The sequence below is a fragment of the Marmota monax genome, unplaced genomic scaffold (assembly GCF_021218885.2).
Source record: "Marmota monax isolate L192 unplaced genomic scaffold, Marmota_monax_Labrador192_F-V1.1 WCK01_AAM20220418_F8-fsc00012, whole genome shotgun sequence".
NCBI lineage: Eukaryota > Metazoa > Chordata > Mammalia > Rodentia > Sciuridae > Marmota > Marmota monax.
In genome coordinates this window covers 9,465,703-9,480,169 of record NW_026695227.1, presented here as the reverse complement: position 1 = coordinate 9,480,169, position 14,467 = coordinate 9,465,703, and the positions used below count along the sequence as shown (strand labels likewise).

At 36.3% G+C, this 14,467-nt stretch overlaps 1 protein-coding gene across 10 annotated transcripts in view; it reads left to right on the top strand.

Annotated features, from left to right (window-relative positions):
• Abcc9 (ATP binding cassette subfamily C member 9) overlaps positions 1-14,467 on the top strand; it is a 129,947-nt gene that overhangs the window by 78,838 nt on the left and 36,642 nt on the right. For all 10 annotated transcript variants that reach the window (XM_046436378.2, XM_046436380.2, XM_046436376.2 and 7 more), the window contains 6 exons: positions 2,833-2,929; positions 5,088-5,317; positions 5,975-6,123; positions 6,331-6,400; positions 8,272-8,429; positions 11,479-11,571. In XM_046436378.2, the coding sequence (XP_046292334.1) occupies positions 2,833-2,929; positions 5,088-5,317; positions 5,975-6,123; positions 6,331-6,400; positions 8,272-8,429; positions 11,479-11,571 (797 nt within the window). The remainder of the gene's footprint in view (positions 1-2,832; positions 2,930-5,087; positions 5,318-5,974; positions 6,124-6,330; positions 6,401-8,271; positions 8,430-11,478; positions 11,572-14,467) is intronic.

The following is a 14,467-nucleotide window of genomic DNA, read 5'->3' as shown; positions in this document are numbered from 1 at the left end:
TGTGTAATTAAAGACAGATTACGGGAGTATAAATCAACTGTGGGGCTATGGAGCAAGTGAGGGTATGGTCACGATAGATCCAGTTGTGAGGTGGATAGCAGACAGGAGAAGCCAGAATAACCAAGCACCTGCCCAGAGTCCCCATCTGGGCATGGAGGGAGGTTACTGCCACATAATGAAAGGCAGGCACCTGAAGCCAGAGAAAGACATATTTGGAGAACAAGACCACTTCAGTTCCTCGGGGAAGGTTTTGTGGGCACAGCTCTCTGTTTAGCTTGGTATGCAGTGGTAAAGGGTGTTTACCTATCAGCCAGGGCCGGTTTTGCCTCCCAGGAGACACTTGGCAGCATCTGAAGACATTTTTGCTACTAGGATCTAGTGGGTAGGATACTGTTCAGCATTTTGCAGTGTGCAGAGCAGCCCCACGACAAAGAACCATCCATCCCAAATGGCAGCAGTGATAAGCTGAGCAAGCCTGGCCTGGACACGGAACAAGTGAAGCAAGTTCAGAAGGAAAATGAGACCAAAGGACACGCAAAACCTCCTACCACAGGGCTTGAGGAAGAACTGTCAGCTTAACAGCCAAGGGGTAAAATAAGAAGGAATGTTTAAAAGATAGTAGTAATGAAAACTACAAAGAAAGGCAAGGGGACAGCATTGCTAACTGGTTTAAATATTAAAACTTCTAGCATGGATGGCATCAACCATCATCTTCATGATGTTATTAAGTAAAATCAACAATTTTTTTGTGGTGTTGGGGATTGAACTCAGGGCCTTGTGCATGGGAGGCAGGACTCTACCAATTGAGCTATAACCCCAACCCAAAATCAATATTTGATGCCCCTCACTAGCTCTCCCCTACCCTTACCTTGGCCGGGCCCAGTCAATATTTATTGGACAAATAAAACTAAGTTTGTATTTATTTAATCCAAATATCAACATTATTTAAAATAGTTACCCTATAATGAGTTAATATGAGCATTTATTCTTAAGAAAAAATGCTTTAAAGACTTTTTGTGGTTTTCAGTCTCCAAGATCAAACCTATGCTCACAACTAGGCGGGAATTGAACCAGTAAAATCTGTTTTTCAGGATTCAGGTTTATTTCATTCCCTTACATGCTACACAAAAGATAGGAATTCTTTTTTCACTTTGTGTTTTTTCTAGACTCATTGACAAATGTTAGTTTTCATATCAAAGTTAATCTCTAATGTGGAATTGTCTTTGTAAAAATGTTATTCAAGAAACACTTTTGCTTTTACCCTTTTTTTAAAAAAAATATTCATTTTTTAGTTGTAGTTGGGCACAATACCTTTATTTTATTTATTTATTTTTTTAATGTGGTGCTGAGAATTGAAACCAGGGTCTCGCATGTGCGAGGCGAATGCTCTGCCACTGAGCCACAACCCCAGCCCTGCTTTTACCCTTTTGACTAAGAATCTGGAAGTAATAGAGACTTACAGAAGAGCAAGTCTCATAATCCCACATGTGACATGAGGCCCAAAGAACCCAAGATCACTACCTATGTATTGAGCGCCAAAACTTTATTGACCCACTGATGTAACAAACTGTGTTTTCTGTTGTTGGTGATAGTATTTGTATTTTTATGTACAGGAAGCTCACAATTTGTCATAGATTCCAAAAGTTTGTGGATAAGTTTTTTGAGACACAGAGTGCACTTGCCACACAAAAGCAGGGTGATGGTCATTTTTCCAGACTGACCTACAGAACCTGGTTAAACCTACCATGTAACTGAACCATTACTACCACCTCAGGTCTGAAGTTAGGGGACAGGGGCTGAGGGGTTGGAAGCCAGGAAATGGAGAAAGTGGAATGCTTTCCCTTTCTTGGCCACAGGACATATCTGTATCAACCCTTAAAAACTTAGTTTGGTTTTGGCACTTTTCCCTTGTCTTTCTCCATATTTCCTCTCCTGAGGTCCTTTTTCTCTTAAACTGCTAAGCACCTAAGGACCATAATTGCCTGTTTCCTTCAAAATTACCTTCTTTCCTTCAAATCCTATTGAAGTCCCTTTCTTCTGTGCACCTCCCTCAATGAGATGCTAAAGAAATTCATTCTGATTAAATAACACATATTACTAGTAGATACCTGATAGGAGTTCAGCCAAATCAGAATGACATGCATTTTCTTTTTTTTTCCTTGATTTTTAAAATTTGTTCATTTTAGACATACATGACAGTAGAGTGCATTTTGACATATTATACATACATGGATTATAATTTCCCATCTTTGGTTGTACATGATGTGGAGTTACACTGGTTGTGTACATGCATTTTCTTTTTTTAAAAAAAATTATTATTTTAGTTGTAGATGGACACAATACCTTTATTTTATTTATTTAATTTTATGTGATACTGAAGACTGAACCCAGGGCCTCATACGTGCTAGGCAAGCGCTCTACCACTGAGCCACAACCACAACCCCTACATGCATTTTCTTAAGGAAGGAAGATATTTATGTTAATAAATATAAGTCCTTAGAAAAATTAGTGTGTTTGAAATTGATGTGAAAATAAAACAAGTAGCAGTGGTGAAGCTATGCTTTAGGGTGAGTGGAGTTACTTCCCTGCCCCTGGGGTTGGTGCCATCAAATTGTTTCTGTGTTCCTGGCTCCCCGCTGCCCTCTGGGAGCTGAAGTGTTTTGTACAAACCTGACATTTCTACAACTGCTCCTTTGCCGGGAGTCCTGGGTCTCCAGAATGAGCGGAGAACCCTTGAGATGGCATAAAACCATCTGCATGTGTCATTCATTGGAAAGTCAAAGCCCTCTTCTGCGGGGAGCTCCTTGAATGATGGCACAATGTTTGCTGTAGGATATGGAAGCTGACCAGACAACTTTAGAGAGGAAAACTCTCCGAAGAGCCATGTACTCAAGAGAGGCTAAAGCCCAGATGGAGGATGAAGACGAAGGTAGATCTTTTCATTTTTAATAATTTTTCTTGTATCTGAATGTGCAAATGAGGTAATAGAATGTTAGGGGTTTACCTTGTCAGTTGATGTGTGAGTTCCTCTGTAAGGAATAACAGGCCACTTTGTGGGGTGGAGGGAAGCTAAATCAAATGGCCAATGCCAAAAATCAAAAGAATGAGAGTGAAGGAAAGGTGTATACAACCCATACAAAAGCACTGTGTGTCTTATTACATCTGTGCCATGTGTGACAGAGAACTGAAAGAAAAAGGCAGCGGTCTATAAGCATATCTAGACCTTTGTTCAGAAAAAAATGGAATGGTATAATAACCAAATCAAAATATTTATTTAATAGAATATCAACTCTTTGGAAATGTATAATTAGTGGGAAATATGGGAAAGATACTTTGGGAGTACCTACATTTGATTCATTCATGATCTTTCATGGCAGTAAAGCAATAAAGGATAAGAAAATAGGTGCTTCTACCACCTATTGGCCAGTTCATTACATGGACAGATTAGGTACTGGGAGAATAAAGAAATTTTGTTATACTTCCCTATTCTGGATCTAATATGGGAAGCCGGGGAAAAGGATTCACTGTAAATCTGAATAACAAAATACAATAATTATATTATCTTGACATTTGCGCCAAATAAGTAAGGACTACCTCACAAGTCCATCTAGTAAACACATCACCTATGTAGCTTTTACTTATAATTGAATTTCAATAAACCAATTAAGAAGTGAAGAAAATTGAAGTTGGAAGCCAGAGACCAGCAAAACATGCTTCCTTTATGTTTCATATGACTATTCAGTGTTTCAGCAGGTGTTCATGGAGTAAATGAATGAATGAAAAACTGAATTCTTCATTTCAGTTTATAAGATTTAAAAAAAAATGTTCTTAGAAACATTCATTAGTTTCTGGAATTCCAAAACAATTATTTTTGATCCACTATAAAAGTGGAGTTATGCTGAATTATTTCCTCCGTTGTTCCAGTGGGAAGTATACCACTGGGGACACTGATTCTGCTCTGGGCTTGCTGGCTTGATCCATTTTCTCAGATATATATATAAAAAGAATATGCTACTTAGGAAAGGAGATGATGTACACTAAAGAGCTCATTATAGTCCATGTTCCTTCCAAGGCTGCTGCTCAGGTCCTATGCCTGTTCAAGTAATCAGGAGGGGAAAAAGGAAATAGTGGGCACCTCCTTTCCTTTAAGAAACTTGGAGTTGCATGTACTGCTTCTACCACCTTTGGCCAGTTCATTACATGGACATATTAGGTACTGGAAGAGTAAAGAAATGTTGTCTTTATGTGCAACCGTGGGCAACCTGAAATTTCAGTTAATGTAGAAGTAGAGAGTGGATGCTGGAGAGACAGCTAGCAGTGCACAGATGTTTACCTTTTTGGTCGTGCAAACCTCCATTCCTGTCATCACCCAGAGAACACACTTACTTGCTGCATTCAGTTCAAACATTTTCATACTTGGATCCCTGTGGTCTGATAACCTGTAAAGCAGAGACATGTCATCTGTCCTTGTGACCCTGTGGAATATGCACAGGATATGAGTAATGAAAACTGCCTTTGGAGAAGGAAAGGAGGGGAAGCACTGCAGTCACTGGGCCATACAGAAGACCAAATTTTGCTGGACATTAAATGCAGAAAGTTCTTGCCCTAGCAGTGGAGTCCATTCTTAGGATAGCCCGACTTGAAGTACCCAAGCAGTTTCAATATTTGAAAGAACCCCTTTGACCATTGTTCTCTGTGGCCACCGACTTTACCCTCTGAAACTTCCTCTTTGTCAACTTAACCCCATGACCATTCTAAAATGGAACAGAGAAAGCATGGGTTCCCCTTCCTGAGCTATACAAAGCTTCTGTTTTAAACGTCTAGTCAGTTTGATCTGAATATCAGCAAATGTTCCTATCCAAATATAGACTTTATGTTTATTTAGTCCTTCCTTCATTCATTTTTCACCTATTTTTTTTAAATTGAGGTTTGTCTTGCTAAACACATTTAAAGCTTCCAAGACTAATTATATTTCTATAAAGTTTGAGGGAAACTTATATATAGTTTTGTGGTACACAATAAAAAATTCCATCCTTATGGTGCCCATCTGAAGCTTAAACAAGTTTCTTTTTGATGTCTGTGTGCAGAGGAAGAAGAGGAGGAAGATGAGGATGATAACATGTCTACTGTAATGAGGCTCAGAACGAAAATGCCATGGAAAACCTGTTGGTGGTACCTCACTTCTGGAGGATTCTTCTTACTCTGCCTGATGATTTTCTCTAAGCTTTTGAAGCATTCAGTTATTGTGGCTATAGACTATTGGCTGGCTACATGGACATCTGAGTATAATATAAACAATACTGGAAAAGCTGACCAGGTACAGTGGGTTCAGTTCTGCTCTAAAATCATCAGGAAACTATTGAGATTAAACAGTGATGCCAATAGTTAGATGCTAACAGCCCAAATGTCAGTGGGTTTCTGCAATGATTTCATAAGTTAGTAATTAGAACAGAACCTGAAATAGAATGAACTCAGTAATGTAAAAATCACGTCTATTATTACTACTTTTATCTTTAAAGTTTATCATAAGAAATATGAAAAGATGATGTTTGTATTTGGATTCAAGGAAGTTCTATAAACACAAATGTGCAGTACTTTTTGTTGTACTTGTGATGGTATTTGATTTTAACTCCTTATTTCAGTGTCTTAGCTAATCATTCTGTGGATAGGGAGGTGAAGAATGAACTCCGCAAAAAGTAGAAAACCAAGAATATGCTCAAAGCTGAAAACTAACTCTCTATCTTCATTTGACCTTAGACAAATCCTGAAAGAGAGTGAAAGAAGTGAACAGGCCCGTGGCCTGTGGGACTATATGGTTGGGGTACTGTCCTGGATCTGCAAAAACTGCTCTCCTTTAACTATTAAAGTGTGCAAGATGCCAACCATCTTGTCTGACTTTGACATTTGGTTTTCTAGTAAAAGAAAAACCCAGTTGATGATTTCTTATGAACGTTTCATGTTGGTTGCCTTGTAGACCTACTATGTGGCTGGATTTAGCATACTTTGTGGAGCAGGTATTTTCCTTTGCCTGGTTACATCTCTCACTGTAGAATGGATGGGTCTCACAGCTGCCAAAAATCTTCACCACAATCTTCTCAATAAGATAATTCTTGGACCAATAAGGTAAAGTAAGGTCTTTTTGCTCCTACAAACAAAATAATAAAATATGCATTTTTAAATTTTAAGTGAAATGTGAAAGTTAAAAGAATTTCTTCAGTCTGAGCAAATGAATAGGACAATGGCATTTTCACGACTCTAGACATCCCTTAATACTGCTCAGGTTCCAGTTAGTTTAGTATTATCATGTTCTTCAATCTGTTCACTGCCTAGGTTCTTTGATACCACTCCCCTGGGGCTGATTCTCAATCGATTTTCAGCTGATACTAATATCATCGACCAGGTGAGTGCCTGAGTTACTTCCACGTTCAAAAATAAGCTTCTCTGTAAGCTGAACTACATTTTAAGATAAAGCATGATTACAATTAACAGTAAAGAATGCTAAAATGTAAAGCCTGTTTACAATGATTCGTAGCAAAAAATATTAATGGAAAACTTTAATTCAAACTAACTTGTGCATGTAGCAGAGGATACTTACAAACCAGTGTTAAAGTGACATAGCAAAGAATGAACCAATATTTAAAGTTTTTTATTATAAAAAGAATGATTTTGATTAATGTTGTATAGCTATTCATAAAAAAAATTCTTAAAAGTTTAATATCCATGTAGAGTATCTCCCAGAAATGACAGGTGGAATACCAAATTATCTTAGATGTTCTTTACTTTTATTAGATTGGCTCTTGGGGCTTTAGATGGCGTGATAGTTCAGGGAATGTTCTAAGAATTATAGTTTAGTGTAAGATCCTTAGGTCTCAAGAAGTTTGTCTTGAAATTAAAGATGTCAGATTCAACAGAGAATCATTGCAAGAGCAGAATCCTTAGGATGATTGAGGGAGGAATTCATTAAATCCAGATCTGGCCTTTCTGACATTCCAAAGTAGCATTGGAAACTCACAAATTATCTTAGATTTAGAAAAAGAATGCTTGATGCATGTAGCTGACGAGAAGCATGCTGAGACATTTTGAGGGATACTTGGCATACATGTTGGAAAAGAAGAGACAGAACAGTCACTAGTTAAAAGGTAATAAAATTGCTTCCTAGAAAATTCAAAATAATTAGCAAAATAAAAAAGAAAAACAACTGGAAATTTCAGCAGAATATCTGGATGAGACATAGCGTATGAAGATTGGTAACTTTCTCTACATACCAATTAATAAATTGTGTGAAAAATAGATTCCATTTATAGTAACAACAAAAACTAGGAACTAGAAATCACCTAATATGAAGAAAAGATATCCAGCAATTTCAGAAGTCATTAAAATTCTGTGTGTGTTATATTCTGTGTATATTCCTTTATCAGATATCTAAAAACTATAATAAAATTAAAATACTCCATTGATCACAGAAGACAAGATGACCAAAAGAACAGAATGGAGAATTCAAAACCACTAGCATATATAGAAATTTAATGTAGAATAACTTGGCATCTTGAATCAGTAAAAAGGACTTATTTTGATAAAGTATATAGTAACGATTAACTATTCATAAGATATAAAACATATGCATATAGAATAAATATGGTGACATAAAGCCATAAATTATAAAATTAAATATAAATTAATAGTTTAGAATCTGGGAAAGAGAAAGATATAAAATTCAGAAACAATAAAGCCCAACAGATTTGACTGTTTAAATTAACTTTTATAGAGCTAAAAGCATCAAAGACAAATTTAAAATGTAAAATCCCAAACAAAGCCACTCAAAGAATATAAGCAAGGAATTGTAGAAAACTAATTTTAATGTCTTCTAGCAGAAGTACACCTAAATAGCTTTTAAAAGTACTATACATCCATTAAAAGGAAATAGATTTATATACACTTACTTGGGAAGATTTACAATCCATCTTATCAGGCAAAGTAAAACAAGCACATGGATGAATAAAATTTATAGTATAGTGCCATTTTACATAAAATACCAAGATAAATAGGTAGATAGGTAGATAACTAATCAATGATATGTAGATAGATAGGTAAATAGCTATACTAAACTATGGGTAGTGAGTGAAGAATTGCTTACTATGAACATGAATGTATACTATTGTGTAAATAACTCTATAACTTGCCATTAATATAAAATGAATATTTTTGTTGCATTGTAATCAATGCTTCATTTGAACTAAGATACATTTTTCTTTAAAATGACCTTTTCAATAGCATATCCCTCCAACTCTGGAATCTCTAACTCGCTCAACACTGCTTTGCCTGTCTGCCATTGGGATGATCTCCTATGCCACTCCCGTGTTCCTTGTTGCTCTTGTGCCTCTTGGAGTTGCCTTTTACTTCATCCAGAAATATTTCCGAGTTGCCTCTAAGTAAGTACAAGTGTTCTACTCATTTTCAATAGCCTGTGTATTTGATTGACTGTGAATTACATTTGCTGCAGTGTTTTTTTCCAGATAAGGTATGGAATTTAGAAATGCAGCCAATTTTTTATGTGCTTATGCCTATTCTTAGATGTAGTATAAGTGTTCTTGCAAATTTTTGTTTGAGCCTTATACATAGCACTAGACATACACTAACATGTGTATTGATCTGTTGAGTTCCAAGTCTGCTAAATTTTTTATCCACTGGTTCTTTTTCTGAACTTGACATTGGCAGAAAACTTACTAAATCAAACATAGTCCCCAAGAAAGTAATTAATATCATTATATTCCAAAGTGGAGAAAAATTTACAAATTTTTAAACTTTAAAGTAATGGTGTGAAATATTAGAAGTAAAAAAAAAATCAGTGATAAATCAGCCATGACTATAAATGTAGATAATCTTGAATGTCTGACAAGAGTGTTATAACTTTAAGAGGTTGGAAAATTTGGGGTTGGATCATTTTACCCACATTTGAATATCCAGCTAAATAAATGAAGGGTAGCCACAAATTTTAAATTCTTCAGTTAATATAGAAACTGTCATTTGCCAAGATCATGAATAGTTAATGAAATATAATATCAGTGGTTTTAAAATTTACAGTTTCACTATGAAGCTTTGCTATAAATAGTATAGTAAAATCTGTTATTGCAAGAATCACTTTATTTCAACAAACACTTATTAAGCACTTACTGTGTTGCAAATATCTGTGCTAATCTAGGTGAGGCAACCAACATGAGAAAAACCTGTTCTCAAAGAAACTTAGTCTCCCCTTAATATAGAATCTATACAAAGTAATCCTAATATGTGGATTTAGTGCTAGAATAAAAGGCAGATATCGAGTTCATACAGAAAATCGAAAATATTTAATATGACTTGAGTGCCCAGAAGATGAAGGAGAGCAGGGAAGGTAAGTAGAAAAATGAGGGGTTCCAGATGGGAACTTCTGAACATATATAACACTTCATAATTTAAAAAATATAATTGTGCCTTCCCCTAGCCTATGAGCAAGGGTCTTTTAAATATCGCGTGTTCATAGTAAATAGATTTTTCTTTTTTTTTTGGTAGCAATTCAGACTGAAAGGGAGAAGTTAGTGATCAAATTCCCTTTTATTTCCTCTGATGTTGTTGGAGGACTTACCCATTTGAAAAAGTCCAGGGAACTTACCAGACTATTTTTATATACATGAAAGAGAATGTAAGTGGGGAGCTAGCTACTGGAAATGCCTTGGGGTTTTGAATACCTAATTCAAAGGTCTAACAGGTAGTTAGTCTTTTCTTCTTATAAGAATACAAGATCAAGCTGTATCCTCACCTGTTTGATTCCACAAAACACATTCCTGTAAACAAAGTTTACTCTGTCCTTTTTTTCTTCTCCACTAACCTCAATGTAGTGACCATTTCTTTGATTGTGTGACATGTACCAAAAGTCATTTGGTTTCATGTTTAAAAATAAGAAACTATTTCCAAATCTTCATTTTTTGTTCTCCTTCCCTCTGTCTTTCCCTCCTCCACCTGTAATTTCTGAACTAAACAAGTCCATTTTAGAAATACCAAATTGCAAAGACTTTGCATTTGTTTGTGGGGTTACAGAGGAGCCAAGAACAGCCTAATTGTTGAACATTGTGTAACAGTGTTTATCAGTTCAGTTGACTCTGGCAGGTGAATGTTAATGCTGCTTCTCTAATGTTCTCTCAACCCTGATGACCCAAAGTAGGGCAGAAAAAAGATGGAAATAAAATCTTTGAAATAAGTGCTTTGAAATAAGTGGTATAATTCTTGGCCTGTCTTCTAGAAATGCTAACTCATAAGGTTTAAAGAAAAGTTCTCAAAAGTATGCATCTTTTTTAAAAAAGTCAGATTCTAGCAATTCCATTCAGTGAATACTTTACACATACATACACACACACACATACATACACACACACGCACACACATACACACACATGCACAATACCACACATTTATAAATGTATATGTCTATACATATAGTTCCTTGGGGGAAATCAATGAAAGCTCCATGAAGACGTTGTGTCCAAAGCCAAACTCTTGATCTATTTTCACCATATCTCTTTCTCTTTGTCACCCCCACCCTGGTAAATAGCACTATCATATTTTGATTATGCCAAACCACAAATAGCCATGCCATATTATATTTGACTTTTCTTTACCTTGATACAACTAATTAGTCATATTATATTTGACTCTTCTTTTCCTTGATACAACGAACTTTATATTCATTGCAGAATATAAAGTTATTCCAGTAGGCTATCTCACAGTCTTGACCCCATCCTTTATTTTAAATCTAATCGGCATCATATTAATTTAGAATTTTAAAAATCTCTTATGCAGACTATCCTAACTGTTCCCCACTCACTCATTTTCTTTTATCCCTCACACTGTCTCCAAGTAATGTTGATCAGGCACAGCTCTGATCATTTCATCTGTAGTCTTCAGTGTTTTTTTTTTCTTCCTAATCTCTTTAAGAATTCTCTGCAGTCTAGTCCAGGCTTACAAGGCCACATCTCTATGGAGCCATTTCCCACTACAGAGCCCCAAGGCCTTCTGGGCCTCAGCCAGAGTGAACTGGCCAAGTTTTCCAGACTTCTGTGCTTGCTCTTGTTATTCCTTTAGCTAATATTCACTTGTCTATTCCGTTGAAGCCTTCATCATTCTTAAGGTTTGACCTAAATTTCACCTGCCTAAAAAAACATACCATTCATTTCCGAGGTATGAATTAACTGCTCTTTCCCTGGGTTCCTACAGCAGTTTACATCAGCCGTTACACAAAGCTGAGAGTTTTGTTCAAAACATGTTCCCAGAATGTAACCATCTTTTTCTTCCTCTCTAATGTGTAAGCTATTGAAGTTTTTTGTTGAGAGCTAGGGGAAATAAATATAATGACGAACACAAGTATAATGACAAAATAACCTTGATTTAGAAGCATATGGTTCTTGCGCCAGGAGGCATGTAGAGCTTACTGTGGCTTGTCCTTCCTAGGGACCTCCAGGAACTTGATGACAGTACCCAGCTCCCTCTGCTCTGCCACTTCTCAGAAACCGCTGAAGGACTCACTACCATCCGGGCCTTTAGGTGAGTAAACGTGCTCATGTTGCTGATTAGGAGATTGCATCAGCAACAGATGTTTATCTTCAGATAATACATAATAGCTGACATTTTTTTGAATGCCTACTGTGTGCCAAATAGTGAACTAAACCAGGAGTAAGAATAATGTGGCCATAAATGATCAGAATTAGAGTTTAACCCTCTGAAATTTTAATAAGAATAAAGAAAGGATGAAGCAACATATTGGAAAGGTATTAGCTTTGCATCTTAGATGAGGTTTTCAAAATTCTCTGGCCTTTATTTACTCAGCTATGAAATGGGGAAATCAGTCTTGCTCATTAGGGTGCTTGGACTAACTGTTGAAGAAGCACCCAGTCAGCAAGTTAAAATAAATGTATGGATGATAACAGTAACAATAATTCTAACAAAAGTAATACTGTTGCACCAAAGTTATTTTAGAGTTGAATCAACATTTTTCAACGTTTGCAAACAGAGTAATAACACAGGTTTTTGAGGAACGCTGTTTCCTTGACCCTCAAATTTCTTGCCCTGTTTTCCTTTTCAAGTAAAATCAGAAAAGAAGACATTGCAGAATACTTCATTTGATCAGGAAAACTGACATTTTATAATGCTGTGTCTTTCTATCACCATTATTGCAAGTATGCTTTGATTTTTAACCAGAGATTTTTCTAACCTAAGAAATTTATTTTAAAAATGCAGAATTGGGTGTGAGAGTAGAATATAAAGACACAACTTTCTGAAACATTATGTATCACAGAATTTCTGCATAAATCTGTGCAGGTTTCATCACACAGCATTCACACTTCCTGTCCTGAGATGCTTTCCCCTTTCATTGAGGATGTTAAACTGTTTATTGGCACCAAAGATAGATTTTAACATAAAATTTATATTTAAATTATATCTAGCAGAGACAACAATTAAAAGATTACCATTTTCACTAAAGTCCTTTCAAGTTAATTTACCAAAAAAAATATTTATTTAAAAACTGAACACATGCCAAGTACTATTCTTTCTTTTCTTCTCCACATTTTTTATTGGTACATTATAGTTGTACATAATGGTAGGATTTGTTGTCACATATTCATGCATGTACACAATATAACAATATATTTTGGCCAGTATCACCTCCCCAGCACTCCCGCCATGTACTATTCTTGTAGATAAAGACTGAAAATATATGGCCTTTTCATTTCCATTCCAGCTAAAGGGAACACTCTTTGCCACCTACTTACCTGCCATGTTATCCTGTTTATTTCTCTTTTAGTGTTACCAGAGTATTTAAAAATTCAACTTTCTCTATTTTTAAATTGTTTACATGCTTATTATCCATCCTTTCCAACTAGAATGTAAGCTGTCTAGGAGCAGGCCTTTTTCTTCCCCCATTGTTATATCGTCAATACCTGGGAAAAATGTCCAGCATTGAATGAGTACTTAAGAAATTTATGTTGAATACTAGGAGACATGAGCTCTATCCTAAGGAGCTCACAGTCTAGAATGAGAAATGGTTTTCACAGGAATCCATTGTTAGAAAGCAGGGTAGCATTTTGCCTCAAAAGAGTTGGGAGATAATTATTGAAGAGTAAATTTTGAATGAATAGCTAACCTGGCTAGTAAAGGGGATATACTATTCAAAGCGGAATAGTGCAAAAGCATAAAGATTTCTATTTTATGTAGAAATTGAAAGAATCCCGTGTTGTAGGAATGGAGAGGGTGACTCACGATGAAGCTTGAAAACATGAATGCAGACTGTTCATGAAGCATATTGGATAAGCTCCTGAGCTTAGAGCTTATTCTTTTCATGTTGGGGAGCCACTGAAGGATTTTTAAGAGAACAATGACACAACCAGAGTTATGTTCGTCAGAATAACACTGCTGTACTGTGAAAAATGAGTGGGGATGGTTGAGGCTAAAGGTAATAAGATGCCAGGAGGCTGTTGCAAGTGATCCATATGACGTGGCCAGAGCTAGCTAGAGCAGGTACTAAGCACCTGGACAGAGAGTATACATTTTAGCAGGACATGAGACCAGTGAGAGTTAGGGAGAAAATGAGAATGAAGGAGAAATTAAAGTTGATTCCTTCCAGGTCTCTGATCCCCATAAGTGAGTACAGTTTTCCAAGTTAGGAAATTGAAGACCCTGTGGAGGATTGGGGAAGGAGATGCTGACTCTGGTTATGAATAGATCAAGCTGCTGATGTGATACCCACTTAAGATTTGGGGAGTTACTTGTGTATATAGGTCTGGTGTTTAAAGAAATATCTCAGAGAAAAAGATTGAAGGTTTAAGTGTTATCCTCTTAACAGATATTATTTAACATTTTGGCTTTCTTCTTATGAGGGACAGCATGTAGACAAAGAAATGCTAGGGTAAATTCTTATATTACCAGCAAGTGGACAACAAAGGTAAAATGGAAAATACTATCTGCCAAACAAAGCTGGTCCTCCTAGGTTCATGCTTCTGGGTAAGGCAGGCTCTATTGCCTGTCCCTCCTAACCTTCTTTTATTTTGGTGAATTAGTGCTTTTCTCATTGCTGAAATATCAGTGTTTATCATCTGCTCTGGGAAGCCTTCCCTGACTGTCAGAATCTAGATTCCATGCCTTCTTACTGTCTCTATGCTGACTAGTATCCTAAACTTATTGCACTGTGTCAGATGCATCTGTTTCTGTGTTTGAATTGCTCCACAAGATTGGGAGTTCCTGAGGAGCTGGTAATGTGGCTTTTATTTTTACCTTCAGAATATGAAGGGTCAGAAACATTGCAGGTTGTTCAAAGGTTTCATGAATGATTAAAGGACGTTCCATTACTCTATGTATTACTTCCTGCTAATATCTCCATGACTCTTTCTTTATCTCATATTCTTCCTTCCCTCTTCACTTGGGCAGCCTGCTTGAACTCTTTCTC